This window comes from Ruditapes philippinarum, unplaced genomic scaffold (assembly GCF_026571515.1).
Source record: "Ruditapes philippinarum isolate M1 unplaced genomic scaffold, ASM2657151v2 ctg183_1_1_1_1, whole genome shotgun sequence".
In the NCBI taxonomy this organism is placed as follows: domain Eukaryota; kingdom Metazoa; phylum Mollusca; class Bivalvia; order Venerida; family Veneridae; genus Ruditapes; species Ruditapes philippinarum.
This window is the reverse complement of record NW_026859131.1, coordinates 133519-159333: the sequence shown is the minus strand read 5'-3', so window position 1 is coordinate 159333 and position 25815 is coordinate 133519. Positions and strand designations below refer to the sequence as shown.

The window sequence follows — 25815 nt, the reverse complement described above, 5'->3', positions numbered from 1 at the left end:
AGGTCACAGGGGCCTTGACTTCAAAAAGCTTGTCTGCCCAATAAATTAAGATTCCTTTGACCCACAGTCTTCATATTCCACATGGAGGGTAGTCATGATGAGTAGATGACCCCTATTGATTTTGAGGTCACTGGGTCAAGGTCACAGGGGCTTGACTTCAAAAAGCTTGTCTGCCCAATAACTTAAGATTCCTTTGACCCACAGTAATCATATTTGGTATATATACTAAAACAAAAAAGAAACTTTCTCCAAGTTTGAATGTAGATATGTTAGTACAGTTTTTCAATCCTTTTGAAACACGATTTTTACATTGAATTAACATATCAGGCTTTTATACGGGGATTAGCTGACCGATTTTGCAAACAAAACGAGTTTTACAAGCTACTACATGTATATATGTGTGTACATCTAAGTGGTACCCTTGAACAACTGGCACATACTTTGCGAAAGTTTCTTTTTTGGTTCAGTATAGATTGGTCATGATAAGTAGATGACCCCTATTGATTTTGAGGTCACCAGGTCAAATGTCATGGTAAAAGGGGCCTTGACCAAAAAAAGCTTGTCCGCCCAATAACTTGATTCCTTTGACCCACAGTCTTCATGTTTGGTATGGAGGTTTGTCATGCTTATTTGATGACCCCTATTGATTTTGATGTCACTGGGCAAAGGTCAAGTTCACAGGGTCTTGACTTCAAAAAGCTTGTCTGCCCAATAACTTAAGATTCCTTTGACCCACAGTCTTCCTATTTGGCATGGATGTTAGTCATGACCAGTAGGTGACCCCCTATTGATTTTGAGGTCACTGGGTTAAAGATCAAGGTCACATGGGCCTTTTATTCAACAAGCTTGCACACTCAAATGCTTTAGAATGCTCTGGTCAACAGTTTCCATATTTGGTATTAAGGTTGGTTATGATTAGTAGATTACCCCTTTTGATTTTGAGGTCACTAGGTCAAACATCATTGACAGATTGGCCTTCACTAAAAAAAGCTTGTCTGCCCAATAACTAAGAATCTTTTGACCCACAGTCTTCATATTTGGCATGGAGGTTAGTCATGACTATTAGATGACCCCTATGGCTTTTGAAGTTACTGGGTCAAATGTCAAGGTTACAGGGGCCTTTAGTTTGAAAAGTTTGTCTGCCCAATAACTTAAGAATCCTTTGACCCACAGTCTTCATGTTTGTTATTGATGCAGGTTATGACTTGGAGATGACCCCTTTTGATTTTTAGGTGTCTGTGTGTAAGGTCAAGGTCACAGGGGCTTTTACTACAATAAGCTTGTCTGCTCAATTGCTTAAGAATGCCTGTAAACAGTGTATTGATTCTGACATTTTCACATTTGAAGCATATAATTATGTTCTCATATATTCATCATAAAACACCCCCAGGCAAAGCTGCATGAATGGGGATTTTCAAGTCGTGCAGTGGCAGTTTCAGTTTTAAGGTCAGTTGGTCAAATGTAAAGGTCACTTTTATCTTTGCTACTAAAAACATGTAGAATACATAATAGTCTATGCAAAAGTCAATTTTTTTTTTCAGGCCATAAGGACTGAGACCCTAAGATTTATTTCCGGCCCGAATGATATTTTTCCGGCCCAGACATTTCAAGCATTATTTTATAATAACTCAGTTAAATTAGTATGACTATCATTAGTGTGACCATCATATAGAAACAAAAGATGCTGACCAATTGAAATAACTTAAGCAGGGTTCTCACTAGGATTTTCAAAGTAGGAGCCCTGGGACTCCCAAGCACAAAAAAGTAGAAGCTCCAGATCACGTTGAATATGTTAAGCCATCTTTGCTGCACTCATGCAGTTGACGAATATGATGCAGAGTAAGGGGTTGGGGAGTCGGAGTTTGAACTTCAGGAAAATGGTAATATGTGTTACCTAGCTGTGTTTCTCTAGATATTTTTTTGAATAGGTAAGGACTGATTGTTTGACGACTGTAAATAAAAGAGACAACTCGTTTGTACTCATAAAACCGAATTATCTCTAGTATTTTGAGGCTTCTATATTACCTGTAATTTAATGTAATGTTAACTCACTTATAGACTAATAAAATACGCATAAACGTACCTTAATTTAGCACAAGAAACACACTAGCAGTTACAAAAGTTATCATAAGATCTCCAGGACATATTTTGAGTTATCACAAGAACTCCGTGACATTTGAAAAATGGGGTATAAATTTATTAGCCTGGGCTTTATGTTTGCAACTCTGCATTATAATTATGTAATTATGTATAGCAACAAAGAAGATCACAAATGAAAAGATCAATATGTACGAATGAGCAAGTAATTTGGAAAATTTACTCAAAACTACCAGATTTTTTTTTCAAAGACGATGAAAAATGGACTAAAAGGTTTTTCTGAAACATTATACAATATGTTGGGCAAGCTTAATCATCAAAGTTTAATTTAACACTTCAAGCTCCCCATTTAAAGGTAAAAATGAACATTTTTCACGCGAGTTCTCCAAGTATATAGAAAAGTTTTCCACAAAAATCCGTAACATTTTCCAGGAACTCCGTGACAGTTATCATAAGAACTCCAAACAAGTTATCATAAGAACTCCATCCTTTGTGTAGCACTTCCTACCCCGTGCTTTTGGTTACGATTTTTGTGCCCCCACTATAAGGGGGACATTTAGAAATACCGTTGTCCGTCCTTCTGTCCGTCCATCCGTTCTCTTTTTGTGTCGCACATAGCTCAAAAAATAATTGACATTGTTGATATTTATAGTATTTTTAGAGTTATTGTCCTTGAATTAGTAAAAAATCCAATTTTCAACTTGTGTCGCAAGTAACTAAAAAAAATTTGACCTAAAGTCATGAAACCTTACAGGAATGTTGATCAGCATGTGTAGTTGTGCACCTGGATATATTTGTGTGGATATATTTAGTATTTTTAGAGTTATTATGCCCCCACAGAGTGGGAGCATATAGTGTTGCACTTGTCCGTCCGAGTGTCCGTACGTCTGTCCGTCCGCACACACAGGAGAGTAATTATGGGGCTAGAGGGACAATAGGTAACTGTTCTTTCTTTTTGATGTCATTCATTCCGTAATGCTTTTATTTTGCAGATTTTGCTTAAACTTCCAGGGATGAACAACCTTAATGTGTAGATGGTAGTAAAGGAAGGAATTTTTGCTGCGACCAAATTTAACAGAATTATGGCCCTTTGTTGATTTTTAGTTTTCAACTTGTGGCACATGTAGTCCAAAAAATATTTGACCTAGAGTCATAAGATTGACAGAACAGTGGCGTGTTGGGGCATGCGTGTCCTATGGACACATTTCTAGTTGTCTTTGAACTAGTAAAAATCACGTTGAATATGTTAAGCCATCTTTGCTGCACTCATGCAGTTGACGAATATGATGCAGAGTAAGGGGTTGGGGAGTCGGAGTTTGAACTTCAGGAAAATGGTTTTAAACTTGTAGCAAGTAACTAAAAAATATTGAAACCGCTCAGCATGTGTAGTTGTGCACCTGGGTATTTTCGTGTGGGAGTTATTGCCCTTGACTTAGTAAAAATTTACAATATTCAACTTGTGTTGCACGTAACTCAAAAAGTATTTGACCTGTAGGCCTGAAAGTTCACAAGAATATTGGTTAGCATATGTACTTATGCACCTTGGGGTTTTATTGTGCATTTAGTCAGTATTTGTAGTATTTGCCCTTTACTTAATAAAAGATTTTTAGCTTTCAACTTTACTAAATAAAAGATTTTTAGCTTTCAACTTGGGCACATTTAGCCAAAAAAAATTTAATTTGACCCAGAGACATAAGATTGACAAATTGGTGGAGTCCTATGGACACATTTCTAGTTTTAATTATAAAAAGTGGCATTGCGAAAATATGTGACAATTGAAAATTTGTCTGTTTCTTGCAGAAACATTCACAATTCTACTTGTTGTTGATTTTGATTACATTAGATTAAATATTTTTTTATTATTTTAAAATTGTTACTCATCGGCTATTTCAACAGGCATCGTAAAACAAAATTTTCAAATTTGTAATTTACCGCAAAATTCAATATCTTCTTTAATAAATTCTTTTTATCATGGGGAACTTGTTATCAATCAGGTCATTGATATTTTTCTTTTTTTGAAATTTTATGAGGACTGACAGAAAGGAAATTTTTCTCGGACCGCATGATTTTTGTGTCGCCTCTACAGAGTAGTGGCGACATATAGGGATCACTTCTCCGTCGTCTGTCTGTCCGTCTGTCCGTCACAAAACTTTTCCAGACTACTCCTCATAAACTACTGGTGCAATTTCATCCAAACTTTACAGGAATGATCAGTACCAAGTCTAGTTATGCACTGTCTGTCCGTCTGTCACAAAATTTGTCCCAACATGAAATTGGCCATCATGAGGCGACACATGTGATTACTGATCACTCTTGTTATTCAGCCAGGACAGAGGACAGACTTTCACACAGACTGACATAACTTAGCAATGCACTGACTTAATACCCTAAGATTTGGCAGGAAGTTTGTCCTTGAGCTCTAAATGACCACTGTTGATTCTGACAAAGTGGTATGCGAGGGTATTCACACCATGACTGTGGCAGTTTTAGTTTTGATTACTCAAAAAAATTTACATTCCGGCATAATTATATGGTCCCATCTTTGTCATGCTTTTGTTACATTTATCATACTATATCTTCTTCTTTAGCAAGCCATCATGCTATATTTTCCTCTTTAGAAAGCCATCATGCTATATTTTCCTTTTTAGAAAGCTATCATGCTGTATTTTCCTCTTTAGAAAGCCATCATGCTATATTTTCCTCTTTAGAATGCCATCATGTTATATTTTCCTCTTTAGAAAACCATCATGCTATATTTTCCTCTTTAGAAAGCCATCATGCTGTATTTTCCTCTTTAGAAAGCCATCATGCTGTATTTTCCTCTTTAGAAAGCCATCATGCTATATTTTCCTCTTTAGAAAGCCATCATGCTATATTTTCCTCTTTAGAAAGCCATCATGCTATATTTTCCTCTTTAGAAAACCATCATGCTGTATTTTCCTCTTTAGAAAGCCAACGATTGTTTTGAAACTTGATAAAAATCACATGGATGCTCATGTGGTCTCAGGTAAAGTATGTGGTCTCAGATACTATGCTCATGTGGTTACAGATTATATGCTCATGTGGTCTCAGCTAATTGATAATACTTTTTCTCTGTTGACAAGTATGCACATTAATCCATGTTTGTTTTTGTTTGTACTAGTAAATAAACACATACGACACACTTTAACTGTCACGTTTCCTACGATCTAATTCATGGTCAACAAATTTGAACCAATCAGATTAAGACTGAAATAGACACAAATGTCAATACACCTACAACTGTCTATAGTCTGTTTTAAGATTCATACCATTTTCATACGACTTCACCTTTTGGAATAATTCTCGCATCAGCACCACCCCCCCCCCCCCCACTCCCCTCACCGATGTACTTATTATAATAACTGAATATTTATTTAAATTCACTGAAAATATCGCTTTATAATACTGTTTGCATACACCACCTGTCATGTTTTTTTGAAATTTGCATTTGCTCTGTAATCTCATATGTCTTTTGATTTGAGATAATAAAGTATTGTTCTGTTCTGATAATTTTATTAAGTTAGGTTAGAAGGAATGATAAATTTTATGTCAGAGGTTTATCTCTCTAGTTAACAAAATGCTGCTCATCTTATCTTTTCTGTATTTGTTAACTAGAAAGTAAAGAATAAAACTATTGTAATGATTTTATCTTACAGTCACCATTTCCTAATCCATTGGAGTCTGTTAGCGTTTTGGTAGACCTGGCCAACCACTCTTCACATATATCAACTATGGAGCGACAAGAATTTGTACAGAAAGTCATCACATGGGCACTAAAGTTTGCTATTACCACAGACCAGAAACAAACATTTGTTGGGCTTCTACAATCAAATTTGGAAAGTTAGGAAATACCTAATTTCTGGGCTCCATATCAGCGTCATTTTATGTTGTTAGCTTGACTTTTTTTTTTTATGCCACCACAGCATCTGCGATGCGGTGGCATATAGCGATTCACCTGTGTGTGTGTTTGTGTGTTATATAGATTATATAGTGAACTTAAAAAATCTTCTTGTGAAAAACCACTTGTCCAATTTCAACCAAACTTGGCAGGATTGATCCTTGGGTGAAGGGCTTCCAAAGTTGTTCAAAGAATTTCATTCCATGCAGAAATCTGGTTGCCATGGCAACCAAAAGGAATTATAAGAATAAATTTAAAGACCCAAAAGGCCTAGAGCTTAGATATTTTGCATAAGGCATTGTCTGGTAGACCTCTACCAAGATTGTTCAAATTATAACCCTGGGGTCAAAATCGGCCTGCCCCGGGGGTAATTGATTTTCACTATATGTACATATAGAAAAATCTTGTTAACTCTCTAATAGCCACTGTTTTGATCCAAATATTCAGGAAATTGGTCTGCAAGTTTGTTTTGATGATTTCTAAGCTCATATTGGAATATGGGTCACCTTGGGTCAAAAACCAAGTAAACCCACCCAAATATGGAAAAACCTTGTAAACACTCTAATGGTCACATTTTTTACTCAATTGTCATCAAACTTGGTCAGGATGCTTGTCTAGTTAATTGTTCGGGGGAGTTCAAACATGATCACAGGAGCTAAAAATAGAAAAATCTTGTTAACTCTCTAGTGGCTATACTGTTGTTATCCAAATATCTTGGTCTGCAAGTTTGTTTAGGTGATTTCTTAAGGGATCAACTTCATACTTCAAATATATGTTCCTTATCATCAACCACATCTTATGTGACAAGGTTCATAACTCTAGCACAAATATCGCAAGAATTATCTCCCCATAAACTTTACTTTACTTGAAAAATGTTATTTTTTACTATAACTTCTTTATTTCTTAAGGGATCAAACTTCATACTTCAAATTCTTATTCCTTATCATGAATTACATCTTATGTCAAAAGGTTCATCACTCTTGAAGCAATATTTTCAGATTTATCTTTCTTTGAACTTAGGATTTTCTTTAAGAAATATTATAACTTTTTTACTTTTTAAGGTATCTACTTCAAACTTCAAATATATATTTCTTATCATTACACACATGTTGTGTGACAAGGTTCATAAAACTGGCTTGACTATTTCCAGAATTATTCCCCCTTGAACTTGGAATTTATGTTAACAAATGTTATTTTTATGCCCCCAGGCATATAGTGATTGAACTGTCCGTCCGTCTGTCCGTACGAGGTTAACCTAGAACGGCAAGTTGGATTTTTCTTAAGTTCTACCTGTACCAATGGCTTCTAAGTTTACACACTTATCAATACAAAGTACATGATCTGGGCAAGTTACATAACTCTGGCTTTCATATTTACCAAGTTATTGCCCTTTTCAGCACTTAGAAAATGAATAATGGTTAACCTAAAACGGCAAGTTGGAAATATCTTAAGTTCTATCTATACTAATGGCTTTATAATTTCCACACTTACTTATCAATACGAAGTACATGATATTGCCAAGTTATATAACTGTGTCATCAAAATTTCAGTTATTTCCCTTTTTTCACTCCTTGTCTGGTTAACCTATTCCGGCAAGTTGGATTTATCTTAAATTTCTCCTAATTGCTTAATTTCTTTAATGATATCGTTCATATTTAGTAGGTGGATACCTTTGATGGTCCTCTAATTTTTTGTGGAGTAAGCGGTCTCTAGGGTCAAGGTAACTGGTTTAAAAAATAAATATAAACATTTTTGCTCATACAGCCTTTATATTTTATGTGATGTCTTAGATTAATACAAACATGCCAAGGGAGGTCCTCCTTCTTTGGGTCTAGTAAGGGGTCATTTGGGTCAAGGTCAATGTTACCAATATCAAGGTCACCAATGTTAAAAATAGATTTTTACATTTTTACAGGTGTATTGACCTTATTCTATAGACAGATGTTATTTATAATTGATAGAAACATAAACTTTGATGGAGTTAGTGGTCAGTTGGGTCAAGGTCACCAGTGCTAAAAATAGATTTTTACACATTTGCTCATACAGCCTTTATTAAGTGACAGATATATTTTATATTTGGTAGGAAGATAACTTGCATGGTATTCATCCTTTTGATTGGGGTAGGGATCAGTGGGTCAAGGTCACTTTGCTAAAAAAGATTTTTACACTTTTGCCCGTATAGCGGTAAGCTGTGGCATATATAATTGTCACTAAGTAATTATGTGACAAGTGCATGGCTCTTTGGCATGATGTATCAATATAGATCTTAAAGCTACATTGAATAAATATGTAAATATATTTTGCTGTCTGTCTAAAAACCAAGCATTTTACAGCTTAATTAACCTTTTAAACAGTATTGTTGTAAATCTCATCAAATATTGTTCATAAATAGGGATTTTAAACGGAAAACCCCATGGTAACACTGAAGTTTGTATACAAATTTTAACATGCAAATGAAGACTATAATTAGCTTGTGTATGCGCTATGTCACAGTTGCTATATATATATCAATATATATATTTATTGATAAATATAAATATATTAATTGATAAAGTTGCTATACGGAACAGAGCAAATATGAGAGTTTTATTTGCAAACACACTTTAACTGCTTCAGCTTCAAGGTGCATTAGGCCTGGGGTTCAGATAAAAGATTAAATTTGTATGAAAACATCCTTTACAATGCGGAAATATACTGTTAAATTAGGACTGCTATTCATAGTCATGTTTGTTAATTTAATATTGATGTACGAATGATCTGAAGGCGGAGTTTCTCATGCAAAAACAAAAATTGTACTTTGGATTTCACCACAATGAGGTTGCCCATTTTTTATGCTTATAAAACTCATTTAGGTTGCCTCCACACCAAAATAAGATTTAGAATTGATATAAAATAGATAAATACAGAATCCCTAAAGAAAGCCCAACACGGCAAAATTGAAAATGTTGCAGGCTCGGTTTGATTGAGCCTGTTCATGGACAGTACTGGAAAATGCAAGTTACCGTCCACGCCCCCTAGCACTGGCTTAAGCAGAATTCAACATTTTAAACATGAAATAGTAAAATTTTGAATTTAGAAACATCCGCAGATGTGTTCATACGGCGGTTATGAAACCCTATTTATTAATGATATATATCGCTATTTCAGTTTTTATGAAAATTATTAAATGTTGCTTTAATATTGATAATTGAAATCAAACATGTTTTGGACAAATGTTATAAATGTGTATCCTCTCTGTTTTAAAAATTAGTTTTGATTACTTTAAATGTTATTTACTTAAAACAAATTTAAATTCGGGCGTAATTCCATAGCTAATCGGTGCTCTTGTTTTTTTATCTTCAGATATAGCAAAAAAAAATCACTTAAAATTGGTGACAGAAATGTATTATTAACAACTGAAAAAAAAACAGATATGAGCCACGCCATGACAAAACCAACATAATGCGTTTTGCGACCAGCATGGATCCAGACCAGCTTGCGCATCCGCCCAGTCTGATCAGGATCCATGCTGTTCGCTAACAAACCTTACTACAAGTAGAGAAACTGATAGCGAACAGACTGTGCTTTTTAAGTCTTCAAATTTACATACAATCAAATATTAGACAATATGTCATGTTCGCTCTATAAATCCTATATTAATTGAAAAATTTTCTTCAAACTTTACTCAAATGTTCACCCCAACTGGGCAATGTGCAGAGCCCATCTTAACCTTTTGCCGGCTTAATGTCAAGGTCACAGTTGAAGGTCAAAAATTAGAAAATGTTCACATGTATTTGAATATTTCTAAAACTAGAACAGATAATCATTTGAAACTTCAAATATATATGAAGTGTCGCAAGTAAGATATGCAGGTCAAGTTTCATAACTAAAAAAAGTGTGTGTGGGGGGGATAACTTTGTATTGTATTTTGACAAAGTAAGGTCCATTTTTATGTCTCTAAATTTATTTACTATAATATTTCTTAAACCAGAACATATATTTACTTGAAACTTAAAATTTATATGAATGGTTACAAGCAAGCTCAGATGAGGATAATTCTACAATTCCATTGAATTATGACACAAGTTATGCCCCTTTTAGGCTTAGAAAATGTTCTGATATAACCATTAATACTTAAATACTAGAACAGATATTCACTTGTTTATTCAGTTCATAATTTATCACAATATCTATACTGTTATAACTAACCTAAATATTTCAGTCACATATGGACATTTATTTTCCCATTTATTTCAACTTTAATATATAATGATACTGTATACTTACCAGTAATACATGTAAATATTCCATTAGACACTGCAAAATAACTGACCACTAATAAATATTTTCATAGAAATTTACATTAACTTTAATAGCTCTGAAACCAGAACAAATATTTACTTGAAACTATATAATATATGAAGGGTCACAAGTAAGCTCAGTATACAAAGTTTTTCCACTCTTTAAGTACATTTTGACATAATTATGCTATTTTCTTAACTTCACTGCTTCTGTTTGTTTTAGTACATTGGGAAAATGAAAGGTTATTTGTAACTGTTTCGAACATGATTTGACAATATATATTTATACTATTACCTGTACAATTTGTCTTTTTTTCACCAGAGATAATTTCTTTTTATGTGTATGTGTTTGTGCCACTTAAGTTATTCCCTTAACCACCTTTCCAAGTCGTCTTTTGTCAAGGACATTGGTGGGGGTATGAATTGCATTCAGCGATAGTTCTAGTTGATGGAAAGGATTCATACTTGGACAAAACAACAAGTGTGACTAGACAGACCTATTAAAATAAAATAATGGAAAAACTCTTTTATCCTTTAATTTTCTTTTTATTGTTTTGTTTAAACCGTTTCTTTGTTTGCTTTTAGTCAGAAGTAAAAATGTCGATCATTGACTCCACAGTGGGTGGCCGGTGGCTTATGTTAATTATGCCCCCCTTCGAAGAAGAGGGGGTATAATAATATTGTTTTGCTAATGTCTGTCGGTCTGTCCGTCGGTAGACCACATGGTTTCCGCTGATTATCTTGAAAACTATGTATCACAAAGTCTTCATACTTCACATAGTGATTGGTCATAACTAGTAGATGACCCCTATTGATTTTGGGGTCACTAGGTCAAAGGTCATAGGGGCCTTAAATGTCAAAATTGTTTCCGCTGATTATCTTGAAAAGTATTCATCACAAAGTTGTCATATTTCACATAGTGATTGGTCATAAATAGTAGATGACCCCTATTGATTTTGGGGTCACTAGGTCAAAGGTCAAGGTCACAGGGGCCTTAAATGTCTGAATGGTTTCCGCTGACTTATCATGAAAATTATTCATCACAAAGTCTTCATATTTCTAATATTGATTGGTCATAACTAGTAAGTGACCCCTATTGATTTTGTGGTCACTAGGTCAAGGTCAAAGGGGCCTTAAATGTCTCATTATCTTGAAAACTATTTATCGCAAAGTCTTCACTATTTTTCTTTTTTCCATAATTGAAAACTTCAATGTACCCATTTATGGCAAGTTTCTCAAACAAAATTACCAATAATGTGAGTCAAGGGCTAGATGTGTCGCTCGACATTTTTTGTTAATACTTTGATAGAGGGCATTGAGGCAGAGTGTAGTGCCAAAGAACCATAACTCTTATTTTGCCCCACTTTTTGATCATCTCCCCTTTTAGAAAAATCTTGTCTGGATCATAACCTGATAACCCTTGGACATGATTTGTTTAAACTGCACACAGTGGAAGAGGGCATTGAGGCAGAGTACAGTGCCAAAGAACCATAACCCTGTTTTGCCCCATTTTTAGCTCACCTGAGCATGCTTAGGGTGAGCTTTTAGGATCGATGATTGTCCGTCGTCCGTTCACATTTTGTTGTTAAGCGGTCGCTTTTTTGCCTCAATCATCATCAAACTTGGTCAGGATGCTTATCTAGTTGATAGCTTGGATGAGTTCGAACATGGGTCATCTCGGATGAAAAACTAGGTCACAAGAGCTAAAAATAGAAAAACCTTGTTAACACTCTAGAGGTCACATTTTTGCCTCAATCATCATCAAACTTGGTCAGGATGTTTGTCTAGGTGATAGCCCGGATGAGTTCGAACATGGGTCATCTCGGATGAAAAAGTAGGTCACCGGAGCTAAAAATAGAAAAACCTTGTTAACACTCCAGCGGTCACATTTTTGCCTCAATCATCATCAAACTTGGTCAGGATGCTTATCTAGTTGATAGCTAGGATAAGTTCGAACATGGGTCATCTCGGATGAAAAACTAGGTCACAAGAGCTAAAAATAGAAAAACCTTGTTAACACTCTAGCGGTCACAATTTTGCCTCAATCATCATCAAACTTGGTCAGGATGTTTGTCTAGGTGATAGCTTGGATGAGTTCGAACATGGGTCATCTCGGATGAAAAAGTAGGTCACCGGGGCTAAAAATAGAAAAACCTTGTTAACACTCCAGCGGTCACAATTTTGCCTCAATCATCATCAAACTTGGTCAGGATGCTTATCTATTTGATAGCTCGGATGAGTTCGAACATAGGTCATCTCGGATGAAAAACTAGGTCACAAGAGCTAAAAATAGAAAAACCTTGTTAACACTCTAGCGGTCACAATTTTGCCTCAATCATCATCAAACTTGGTCAGGATGTTTGTCTAGTTGATAGCTTGGATGAGTTTGAACATTGGTCATCTCGGATGAAAAAGTAGGTCACAGGAGCTAAAAATAGAAAAATCTTGTTAACACTCTAGTGGCTACTGTTTTGATCCAAATATCCTGTAAATTGGTCTGAAAGTTTGTTTTGATGATTTCTAAGTCAAGTTCGAACATGGGTCATCTTGGATGAAAAACTAGGTCACACCGCCCAAATATTGAAAAACCTTGTTAACATTCTAGTGGTCACATTTTCGACTCAATTATCATCAAACATGGTCACCTTTAAAAATGATCAAAGAATTAAATTCCATGCAGAACTCTGTTGCCATGTCAACCAATAGAAAAAACTTAAAATATCTTCTTTTAAAAAACCCAAAGAGGTAGTGCTTAGATATTTGGCATGAAACATCTTCTAGTGAGTGTCTTATCAAGTTTGTTCAAATAAAAGCCCTGGGGTCAAAATTGGCCCCGCCCCGGGGGGTCATTAATTGTTTTTCCCTATATGCATATAATAAAAACTTAAAATATCTTCTTTTAAAGAACCCAAAAAGCTAGAGCTAAGATATTTAGCATGAACCATCTTCTAATGGGTGTCTACCAAGTTTGTTCAAATAAAAGCCCTGGGGTCAAAATTGGCTCGGCACCAGGGGGTCATTGATTTTCCCTATATGCATATAGTAAAAACTTATAAAATCTTCTTTTAAAGAACCCAAAGAACTAGAGCTAAGATATTTAGCATGAAACATCTTCTAATTAGTGTCTACAAGTTTGTTCAAATAAAAGCCCTGGGGTCAAAATTTGCCCCGCCCCAAAGGGTTATTGATTTTCCCTTTATGCATATAGTAAAAACTTATAAAAATCTTCTTTTAAAGAACCCAAAGAGCTAGAGCTAAGATATTTAGCATGAAACATGTTCTAATGGGTGTCTACCAAATTTGTTCAAATAAGAGCCCTGGGGTCAAAATTGGCCCTGCCCCGGGGGTCATTGATTTTATTTATGTGTATAGCAAAAAAATAAAAAATCTTCTTTGAAAAAACTCAAATAGCTAGAGTTAAGATATTAAGCATGAAACATCTTCCAGTTAGTGTCTTCACAGTTTGTTCAAATAAAAGCCCTAGGGTCAAAATTGGCCCTGCCCTGGGGGACATTGATTTTCCTTATATGTGTATAGCAAAAACTTAAAAATCTTCTTTGAAAAAAAAAACCAAATAGCTAGAGTTTAGATATTAAGCATGAAACATCTTCTAGTGAGTGTTCAAAGTTTGTTTTAAAAAAAGCCCTGGGGGCAAAACTGGCCTTGCCCTAGGGGTGTCATTGCTTTGAACTATATGTGTATAGTTAAAACTTACAAAATCATTTTTTTTTTTAAACTCAACGAGCTAGTCCTTAGATGTTTAGCATGAAACATCTTGTAATAGGTGTCTACCAAGTTTGTTCAAATAAAAGCCCTGGGGTTTAAACTGGCCCCACTCTGGGGTCCTATATACAGGTGAGCGACTTCAGGGCCATCATGGCCCTCTTGTTAAATTTTACACTGAACTTTGTCCGGGACATAACTGTGAAATTACAAGAAGTATCAACAAGAAACTAAGTCGGTAGATAGATCTTATTAAGTAGAAGTGCAGTGCAAAGAACAGAAACTCTACCTTGCCTAATTTTGGAATTATTGCACTTTGAACTCTAAAGCTACAAGAGGTGTACTTTTCTGTGTCCAAAACCTATATGTGGAGCATCACCTGGTTCAAATCGGCTCTTGTTAATTGTTATAACAGGACGCCATGTCAAAAGGGCAGATGATCCAAACATTATTTAATGCAGTTATGTCCCTTTTCCAACTTCGATTTTTAGTCCTGATTAACCTTTTCGTAAAGGTCTATTTTCACAGAAGCTATAAAAAAAAATCTGGACAGAATGCCATCCCTCAGAAGCATTAATCACATCAAAATAACATGAAAATTGCAGACTCGGTTTGATTGAGTCTGTACATAAGGGATAATGAAAAGATGCAACATTCCTCTGTCCCCCTACCACCGTATATAATAATACGAGGCTATCTGATTTGTTTATAACATGACTGTACTACCATTATAGTCCGTATCCCCAAATTAAGTTGTCATATGGGATAGTATAAAAAAAATTACATCGACTATTAAGATCACCTGATAAAACAATAACATGGTGTCAGGGTATTCATAAATAATTTGTTCAAAATGACTTAACACTTCATTGATACCGATTTTATCGTCTCTATCACTATAATAAGAACTTCCTTCAGGACTTGATAGTACATGATAATGTCATTGCAATCAAAAATGATTTTGAAAAGTTACAAACATGTACAACACAGTTCTCAAAAAAATCAAGATTTGCTTTATTCGTATAAGTTAATGAACAGTACATTTCACGAAAACGCTAATTCCAACATTGCCCCTCAATGCATTATTTTTCATTTTTCTTACAAAGTCAAAGTGTATACATGTATATGATTTTACAAAATTGCTGAATTCTCCTTTGAATTTTCTCCATGTTTCACATATACTTAAAGTATCAAAAGTATTCACAAACTTAAGAAAATTATCATCGTTTTTAAATTTATTAAATCCAATAACGTTCAATGACCCACATTTTATTTCTATTTGTTTATTTTGATGAGTAATCCAAAAAAGCACAGTTTATAGTAAGAAATTGACTAGCCGATTTCACTGGCAGTGTCAGTCTTATTGGCCATACTCGTGGTTTTAAGAGAATGGCAATTTTAAAATTAAAAAGAAATAAAAGTGGCTGAACCAGGATTTGAACCAACGAGTTTACGTTTATATTCTTGAAGTGAAAAATCCTTTACCGACCTCGCTAAGATTAACCTTTAATATCTCTTAAAAATTTACTATAGGTTAAATGCAAACTTGTGTGCCAGATCAGTATTGTTGGAATATTATAATATAAATGAGCACAGGCACGTGTATGGGTGACAGTTTTGTATTATTAACGTACGTAGCAGTGGCAGATTCAGGCCCGGGCTTCAGGGCTGCAGCCCCCCAGCTGGGCCCAAAGATACGTTTTCCAGCTGGGCTGTAATATATTTTTGTCAGTTTCAAACTTTATTGGCTGTAGTGTACTCCCTTATCAAAACATTAATTGCTGTCATTCGATCAGTTGTTAATCTCCTGTCTGGGGGCTTAGCAGAGATCTTTATCTATCAACATGCTTGAATGATTTCAATGTTAAACTGCATAATTAATTGGTTTATTACTGCCCAAAGATAGTCACAGATACATGTAGTAGCCTTATAATTAAGAAATTGAAAATTATGATTTGTAAATTTGTAAGAAAGGTGGCAAGTTTTATAATAATAAAGATAATATAAAAGGAATCACGTTTTAATAACTAGTTTTACTAAGATTTTTATAAAGATGAAATGACTGGTCATTTGCTTTTATTAACTTTTTATGTCAGTTATATTTTTTTAATAAAATTTAAATCGTACCTCTTTGGTCATAATCTAAAATGGATTCATTGATGGAAAAAAAATCTTATTTAATATATGTGTTTGAATTTTTTTTGTACAATAGAAAGGCAGTTATTTAATAACACTTTAATAACACAAGAGTGTTTGAAATTAATTTTAACAACGGTCGCAGATACATTGGTATGTGTGCTGTTACTATGTAAATGCTTACTATTAAACAACAGGGCAATTCTACTTAAATACTTAAAAGACCCTAACAAACACTAACCTATGCATAGTTAAACCATCCAAAAGGTACCATAAACAGCATTAGAAAGTCAAGGAAATAACACCATTTTCAACCCCACATTTCAAAATTTCTCAGTCTACAAATTAGTGTACACATATATAAGCAAAGTACATTGCCACTCATAACATGAGATGGTCTCATGAACAAGATGCTGGCCCAATATTCAAACAAGCGCTATTTTTGCCTGTAGCATTATTTTTGTCAAAATCTTCCACCCACATGTCAGCCACCCCAGAAAACCATCCGCCCCTGCGTAGTTTTCCTTGTTACTCGCTGGTGTAACGTTGTAAAGTGACCCTAATAGAATAATGACCCCTGGACCCCCTTCTATAAAATACTGACCCCCTTAAATATAAAATTATGATCCCCTATTTTATCTATAAATATTGACCCCTACCTAAAATACTCTATAAAGACAACGTCATATAATTGCGTATATTTGTTGTTGTTCTTGTTGTGCCTGTTGCTACTCTTGTACTGCTGCTGCTACTGCCGCGACAACAGCTGACAAAACAACGGTAAAATTAGAGGTTACGTTAAGAAAAAGTGAACATCATGTAAAAATAAAATGCTTAATGCAAATCCTTCTGTCTGAAATAGAGAGAGAACATAGAGTTTCAGCCAAGGGAGACAATCTGTTTGTTTCCTTTTTTCCCCATATTTTACCATCATTTATGCAATTCAGCTATATAGGACATCATCTTTTTATAGGTACATGTAAGTGCCAAGTTTTAAGTTTTCTTTTCAACTAGGCCCATATGGGAATTAGTTTTGTAACAGCAAAATTTCAAAAACAATTTTTGTAGACTGCTCCTAATGATTTTAGGCTTTAAATGAGATTCGTTCACTACAATCAGATACGCAAAAATGGATGCCGCCAGCAATCAGTCTGAACACTGGAGAGGTCTGAATACCTCTCCAATTACACGCTACCACGCGTGTGATAATTACGTAATCACACGTTTAGGGGTAGTGCTGTTAGAATTACACGTACGGTCTTAAATAAACTCCAAAATAGTTAAATTGTATACCATTTTATTGCAAAATGAATTCCGCATCTAATGGTATAACTTTTATGGGAATTCATTAATTTTCTAACACACGAGAGGTTTTAATATGACAACATTCGTTATTAAAAATTATAATTATGTTCTGATAAATGTCACGGGTCGTTTTATTTATTATGTTAATTGTTTATTTTGCCGTGCACTGTTTGTTATTTAGTCGCGGGAAAAGTATTCTTAATGTTCGCGCATGCGTTGATTATTGTTTGTTTTCGTGGCGTTTGTTATTGTTTGCTATTTATTGTATCGGGTGGTTCCGTAATGAACGTTTATTAGCGGAAATTCACGGAAACAGCCGAAACAATTTAACTATGTTTGTATTTTGTGCAATTTTGTGAACTGTTTTTGTATGTTCAATTGTTTTGTACGTTGTATGAAAAAGTTTTAAAAAAAAGTTTTAGATTGGTTTTAACATTTCCTTTCTTCCAAATTCCCGCGAACTTTCCTTCTTTACTTTACTTTGTTTTTATTCTCTTACGAGTTAAGATATACTATTTTACTAAGTACATAAATTTTTTAAGTTTATTTAATAGAATTTCTGGAAATAACTTATTATTAAGTTATTTATTGAGACGCTGTGGTAAAATTATTTTCATTTAATTCATTTACTTAAAATAATTCTTATTTACATCGTTCAATTGTTGTATTTTATGTATGTTTTAATTAACTTGTATTATAATCATGTATTTATGTTTTTAGGCTTTATCTTCGTATTATATATTAAATTGACGAACCTACGCCAGAAGTGTATTATTAATTCTACCCTGTGACATTGGTGGCCAGTGTGGTCTACAATAAGCCACAAGTTTTTAAAAGTTTTTGTCCTACTTTTCTAATGTGTTATATTGATTGTGTTTTCACTTAGTGTTAAAAACAGTTGTGATTTTAAATATTAATAATAATAGCTATACGTGTTTGTTATGTTTTGTAAGGGATGTAGATAGACAATAATTGATGTGTCATTTTTCCTTAATTAGAATAACTTTATCTTAACAAGTCGAATCGTTTGAAGGTAAGTTATAACATTAAATAATGGAATAATGGTTATCAATAAAAGTGCACAGATAGACCAACGTATATTTCCGAAATGTATAATTTGTATAAGAAATTATAATAGTACACGTGTTTGATTATATCGCGCCGAAGTAACAACGGTCATGTGTACGAAATTAAATTTTATCATAATTATATTACATATTTGAATTATGTATAGTATAATACAATTTTATTTGAAATCAATTTTGTGTCTACATGACTGAAAAGTTTATGCAAACTTTTAAAATGTTTTGATGTTAAACAAGATCTCGGAAAAATGTATAAACCGCCTGCGACAGTAAAGCCGTGATAATCGCACGCATGGTTTAATATTTCACCAAACATACAAGAATTGATAAATTTAAAAAAAATTTCCAAAATGAATTGTGTCAAATAATTGTCTTTCTTTTTTACACACACTTTTGTTATACAACACACAGGAGCATCTTGAAAAAAAAATGCATTTTTTACATTTCTTTTTTGTTTGTTGTTGTTGTGAATTCCATTTGAGAACATTTTATAGAAAAATTCGCATGCAACAGGTTGAGTATAAGACAACACAGTTGTGATTAGGGCGATAAATGGGCAACGGAATAAAATATACAAATGTACAAATGAGCCAAAATTGTTAAATATGTGGCGAATAGAATTCAGAGTATCAAACTGAATAAATTGATAATACTATTCAAACTGTTCCATGACAGTTCAAAATCAAAAGCATTCAATTTTGCCTAACTGACATAAGTTTAACTTTAAATTGTGCAAAACATTTTGAAAAAGAACATGAAAAGTTACGTGACACGCTATGTTTTTCATACAGTAATGTACTGCAAAATGAACTGTCAACATCGTCAGCGTAGGTGCCATTCATCGAACGTTTCGCCCCGTTATACGTAGGAAACTCTAATATGGTGGGGCCACAGTGGGGATCAAACCACTGTGTGTTGACAGTTAGGACCAGCTCTTTTCATCTCTTCTGAGCCACAATCAACAAGATGCCTTTTCAGCTGCACTACTGACTGAGCGGATGGCTTGCTTTCTCTGATGGCCAGTTATTCCTATCTCGGTCAGCATCTTCCACAATGACTTAGCTGGGAAGCCCCTGGTCCCGACTTCTACTGGGAAAAGCCAGGCTTTCCATCCTTTCTTTCTACAGTCTTCAGTTAACTGGGTGTACTTGGCTGATTTACGTTCGTAGGCCTCGTCACACCTCTCTTCCCAAGGTACCGTCAGTTCAATGAGCACAATCTTCTTGTCCTGGGGGGCCCACAATACTATGTCTGGTCGCAGAGTTGTCTGGACCACCTCTGGGAAAACAAGTCGCTTTTCCAGGTCTACTCTCATCTCCCAGGTCTTTGATGACTGCAGGACCCCACTCTTTTGTGCTCCAGTAGATCCAGCTTGGCCCTCGCGAACAAATGAAATTCCTGTCTCTTTCTGAGGGAGTTGTCTATGCTTCTTCCTTTCCCTCTCAAGGATGTCTGCTAACTGCCTCAAGACTCTATCGTGCCTCCACCTGTACCTGCCTTGTGACAGCGCTGTTGAGCAAGAACTAAGAACATGCTCCAGTGTTCCTCTCTTGCCACATAGAGTACACGATGGATCATCGATTAGTTTCCAGCGATGGAGATTAACTGGTGTCGGTAGAACATCATACACGCTGCGGAGAAGGAAGCTTATACGAACTGGCTCCATCTGCCAGATATCTGACCAGTTGAGTTTTCTCTCTGGTAGATTCCACTTGGTAGATGCTCCTTGACTCCCCATCTGTACCAGTTGTGCCATTCTTCGCTCCTCTTCACCCTTCCTAATTTCGGCCTGAATCATAGATCTTCTGTCTTGTCTGGATGATGTTGAGTACCTCTGACGTTCAACCACTCCAAGGCCTAGGTGCCCTACAGTTGTGGTACCAACAATGTCAGCATGTCTGAGGCGTGACTCTGCTGACTCCACTGCTTGGCTGACTGACCACTTTCTACCAGTCCTTAGCTCGATACCGGCTCCTCGAATGCATTCATCAGGAGAGTCCTTAAGTGTCATTAGTAAGCGAGCCTTGGAGACCTTGAACTCTTCGACCAGTGATGAGACTGGTAGTTGGAGTTCCCCTGTTGCAGTGTACAGACCTAGGCTTGTGAAACATTGCGGAAGGCCAAACCACTTCCGAATGTGCTTATTTATCTGACGCTCTAGGGATTCTGCTGTTGATGTTGGGACCTCGTACAGCATCAAGGGCCAGCTAAGCCTTGGTAGTAGTGAGTGTTGGTCGATCCACACCTTGAACTTTCCTGGAAGTCCTGTCTTGTCTATAGTCTTCAGATTCTGGCTCAGACTAACCTGGAGCTGATTGATAGCTTCCTTGTCCTTAAGGGTAGCATCAAACCACTTCCCAAGGCACTTGATAGGATTGTCTATGATCCTCGGGATGTCTTCGCCTTGAATCTTCAGGTCCACATGTGGCAGTATCTTCCCCTTCCTGAGTACAAGGTACCTTGACTTTCTTGGCTTGAACTTCATTCTTGCCCAGGATGCTGTTTTTTCCAGAACACCAAGAATCCATCTTGCTTGTATGTGGGATTCTGTTGTTATGGTTATATCGTCCATAAACCCTCTGGTTGGGGGCATCCTTATGCCAGATGTCATCTTGGGACCCCTTGTCTCCTGTTCTGCTGCCTTCAAGATGAGATTCATTCCAAGGACAAACAAGATGACTGAGACTGTGCATCCTGTAACTATACCCCTTTCTACCTTGATCCAGTCAGTGGTAAAGTCTGGAGTGCTGAATCTAAGACGAACATTGCTGTAGTAGCTTCGTATCAGCATCTTTATCTTGTCTGGGATATAATAGTGGTCCATGGCATGTTCAATCACCTTGTGTGGAATAGATCCATAGGCGTTGGCAAGGTCTAACCAAACTACTGTGAGGTCACTGTTGTTGACGCCAGCTTCTCTGATGAGCTGTGTTAGGGCTGCGGTATGTTCAAGACATCCTGAAAAGCCTGGAATGCCACCCTTCTGGACTGCTGTGTTGACATAATCACTTTCTGTCACAAAGGCAGATATCCTCTTGGCGACAATTGAGAAGAATATCTTGCCCTCTACACTCAGCAAGGATATTGTTCGGAACTGGCTGATGAGGTGTTAGGCATCCTTCTGCTTCCTTCCAGCAATCAGGTACTGTTCCTTTACGCCAGACGATCTTGATGAGGTACCACAGTTTCTTCAACAGCTTCGGGCAGTTCTTGTAGACCTTATAAGGGATCCCACTTGGTCCTGGGGCTGACCCTGATCGGGCCTTCCTCACCACCTCACAAACTTCTCTCAGTGTTGGTTCAGTCAACGTGAATGGATGTGCAGGTGGGTCCACTGGGCGTATCTGCGAGCATTCCCCCAATGGATCATCTCTCTGGGAGTCAGCGTGTGCTGTTTTCAGGTACTCCTCAGTTTCCTCTTTGCTGCTTGTCAGTCTTCCTGACTTCTCATCACTGAGCAGGGTTTTGGAGAACTTGTGCGGGTTGGAGATAAACGCTGCTCTCTGTCTCTCTCTTGTCTTCCTGCCTTTCCTCAGCCTCTCAGCTGTGGTCAGGCTCTTTAGCTTCTTTCTGATGATGTCCCTTAACTCGCTGAGACCAAACTTCTCTTGTTCAGTCGCTCTTTTATACTGCTTTCTTAATGAACGCAGTTCCCTTCTTAGGCGTTTTATCTCCATCTCCCTGCGATTTGTCTTGAAGGGCTTTGGGGCTTTCTTCTCTTGAATGCCAAACCTTTCCTTCCCAACTGCATATGTGATAGCTGAGAGTGTGCGTATTTTCCTGTCTACTTCGCCTTGGAGGGCTACACTGAGTATAGTATCAAGGTCACCATCAAACAGCTCCCGTGATTTTTTGTCTCCCTGTGTAGGCCACTTGACTTGCGGCTTCCGTTCTGTAGTGGGTTGTTGTCGCTGACTAGGTTCATCACGTGGCTGGGTGTTGCAGTCTGTATTGTTCGCTTGTCCATCTAACAGATCTGACAAGTTGGGATCCTGGCTGTCAGCCCCTTCATCATGAGCTTGGATGTCTTCAGCACTATGGTGATTATCCTGGCTGGAGTCTTCCTGCGTCTCACTTAGGTGTGAACCTTTGCGCTGCTCATGCTGTAGATGCTATAAAAGTATATATTCTGAAAGTAAAAACATTATCAAAAATTGTGCACAATTGTAGAACCATGTTTATAGCCTGAGACCTTCATAATCAGAGCTCTCTAACCAGTACGCTTTTTGGATTTACGTATCTTTATCCACTTTTATTTTTCTATAGTCAGTATAGTGTAATAAAAATGTAATAATTGAAGAACTTGCACAACCCATTAAATCAAAATGGTACGACCGATTAATGTAAATTATAGAAGTAATTGAATTTAGAAAGATAGTACATTTATTTACCATGCAAATGGTAAATGGTAAATGGTTAACACAACCAACGTTTACATTTCGCATACTATTTTTTAAGCGATTTGTTTTATCACACTTTAAGTGGGTGTGGCTGAACTTAAGCCTTGCATTTAATATGAACAGAACAGATTATTTATCTAATCTGTTACTACAACTTGCACATGCATATGATACGGATAAGGATAATGGGCAATCACGATAATATTAACGCACAACATTCAACATTCTAGCTGTTTCTCATAGCCAGAGTTCCTTTAAAGTCACATGCTTACCTAACTTTTTTGTCAAAACACTGACTGTTATTATGGTGATTTAACAGTTATTAATAAATATGTAGCATCCAATATAAAAAATGCTTAAAAATTAAAACACTGCCCCATTCTTTTTTATAAATTGAACATTTCCGATAAATACCGAAGGATATTAATATATATTAAGGGTCACGGGGTTACTGATTATTCAAGCAACGTTAACCATGAAACTAAAAACAAATATGACAATTTAAATTTTACCTGTGTTCAATAGTTTTAACAATTATAAAGTGGTTTTGTTCTGGTTAAGACCGTGGGATAATTACGCGAAACTACGCGTGTGATTATCATACGGCGGCGTAATAAAGGCCCGGTTATGGGTAGTGCCGTGATAATCACACGCAAGACTTTATATTTAATCAGTTTTATCCGAATGATAAATCTTTTTTCTTGCGTTTAATGGTTAACTTTTTTAGAACACTACTATTTGTTTTCTTACTAAAATAAAAATCAACTAACAATTTCAAAGTAAATATATGATCTACCGTTCCATCATCTTTACGAAAACCAGCCTTATCTTCACATAATAATCCTGAATTTTCTAGAAAAGTATTAAGTCTGTTATTAAGAATACTTGTGAATAATTTTCCTAAACAACTTAAAATAGTGATTCCTCTGTAGTTGTCTGGGTTATTTACATCACCCTTTTTTTTATGCCCCCACAAAGTGGGAGCATATAGCGTTGCACTTGTCCGTCCGTCTGTCCGTCCGCACTCACAGGAGAGTAATTATGTGGCTAGAGGGACAATAGGTAACTGTTCTTTCTCTTTGATGTCATTCATTCCGTAATGCTTTTATGTGGCTATTTTCTTTTGTGTGGCTAAAAAGAACAATAGAGAGAACAAAAGAGGAGCCACATAATTACTGTCCTGTGAGAACTTCCGTATTTCCGTCCGTCCGTACGTCTGTCTGTCCGTACGTCCCGGAATCTTGTGAACGCAACTCCTCTTAAACCAGATGGAAGATTTTGCTTAAACTTACAGGGATGAACAACCTTAATGTGTAGATGGTAGTAAAGGAAAGAATTTTCGCTGCGACCAAATTTAAGAGAATTATGGCCCTTTGTTGATTTTTTCACTATATACTATGTAGAAATTTTGTGAACGCAACTCCTCTTAAACCGGGTGGCAGATTTTGCTTAAACTTACAGGGAAGAACAACCTTAATGTGTAGATGGTAGTAAAGGAAGGCATTTTTGCTGTGACCAAATTTAACAGAATTATGGCCCTTTGTTGATTTTTTCATTATATACCATATAGAAATTTTGTGAACGCAACTCCTCTTAAACCGGATGGCAGATTTTGCTTAAACTTCCAGGGATGAACAACCTTAATGTGTAGATGGTAGTAAAGGAAGGAATTTTTGCCGCGACCAAATTTAACAGAATTATGGCCCTTTGTTGATTTTTAGTTTTCAACTTGTGGCACATGTAGTCTAAAAAATATTTGACCTAGAGTCATAAGATTGACAGAACAGTGGCGTGTGGGGGCATCAGTGTCCTATGGACACATTTCTAGTTATAAATAGGAAAAGTAACTCCTTTGCACCAGACTTTTGGGACACATGCTGATTCAAAAATGATATTAAACTATTTATTTAAAACAGGCAGCATAATATCTTTAGATTACTTGATATACTCATTCAATATATTGTCATGTATTATTACTTAAACCATTAATAGCATTCAATATTTCACTGTTAGTTATTGTGGAGTTCAATTCAAAATTATAATCTGACATATTGATGATGTCAAAATCAACATTCTCTCCCTCATTATTTTCATTCAACTGAAATGTTCATAAAAAGCCTCTGCACTTATATTAGACATGATTTTATTTCTTTCTCCCGAGTACTTATTCAGTAAAGACCAATAAGCTCAGGGGTCTGAATGACGTAAATTTCTGAACTGAACTTATTATTAATGGTTTTATTATACTTATGAACCTTTTATCTTATTTCCATTTTTATGCCCCCACAAAGTACGTCTGTCTGTCCGTACGTCCCGAAATCTTGTGAACGCAACTCCTCTTAAACCGGATGGCAGATTTTGCTTAAACTTCCAAGGATGAACAATCTTAATGTGTAGATGGTAGTAAAGGAAGGAATTTTTGCTGCGACCAAATTTAACAGAATTATGGCCCTTTGTTGATTTTTTCATTATATACCATATAGAAATTTTGTGAACGCAACTCCTCTTAAACCGGATGGCAGATTTTGCTTAAACTTCCAGGGAAGAACAACCTTAATGAGTAGATGGTAGTAAAGGAAGGAATTTTTGCTGCGATCAAATTTAACAGAATTATGGCCCTTTGTTGATTTTTTCATTATATACCATATAGAAATTTTGTGAACGCAACTCCTCTTAAACCGGTTGGCAGATTTTGCTTAAACTTGCAGGGTAAACAACCTTAATGTGTAGATGGAAGTAAAGGAAGAAATTTTTGCCGCGACCAAATTTAACAGAATTATGGCCCTTTGTTGATTTTTTTCACTATTTACCATATATATGTAGTCAGTGGGGGCATCCGTGTCCTTTGGACACAGTTCTAGTATGTACAT

The 25815-nt window shown here is 35.9% G+C and overlaps 2 protein-coding genes across 2 annotated transcripts in view; one reads left to right on the top strand and one right to left on the bottom strand.

Annotated features, from left to right (window-relative positions):
• Window positions 1–11171, top strand: part of LOC132755364 (uncharacterized) — a 172098-nt gene extending 160927 nt beyond the window's left edge. The window contains exon 14 of the mRNA XM_060746236.1: window positions 5775–11171. Coding sequence (XP_060602219.1) covers window positions 5775–5963 — 189 coding nt within the window. The 3' untranslated portion in view covers window positions 5964–11171. The remainder of the gene's footprint in view (window positions 1–5774) is intronic.
• Window positions 11172–19503: 8332 nt separating this feature from the next.
• On the bottom strand, window positions 19504–25815 carry LOC132755370 (uncharacterized). The gene is made up of 3 exons (XM_060746241.1): window positions 25756–25815; window positions 21616–22657; window positions 19504–21533 (listed from the first exon to the last, which is right to left on the bottom strand). The coding sequence occupies exons 1-3, from the start codon at window positions 25813–25815 to the stop codon at window positions 19504–19506; spliced, it is 3132 nt and encodes a 1043-aa protein (XP_060602224.1).

Bases quoted from the DNA above. Each gene is read 5' to 3' on its own strand.
- LOC132755370 (XM_060746241.1), bottom strand. From the start codon at position 25,815: ATGTACATACTAGAACTGTGTCCAAAGGACACGGATGCCCCCACTGAC. The intron at 22,658-25,755 runs GTAAATAGTGAA...ATACTTTTATAG, and splicing joins CCACTGACTACATATATATG to CATCTACAGCATGAGCAGCG. The intron at 21,534-21,615 runs GTAGAGGGCAAG...TCAACACAGCAG, and splicing joins GAACAATATCCTTGCTGAGT to TCCAGAAGGGTGGCATTCCA.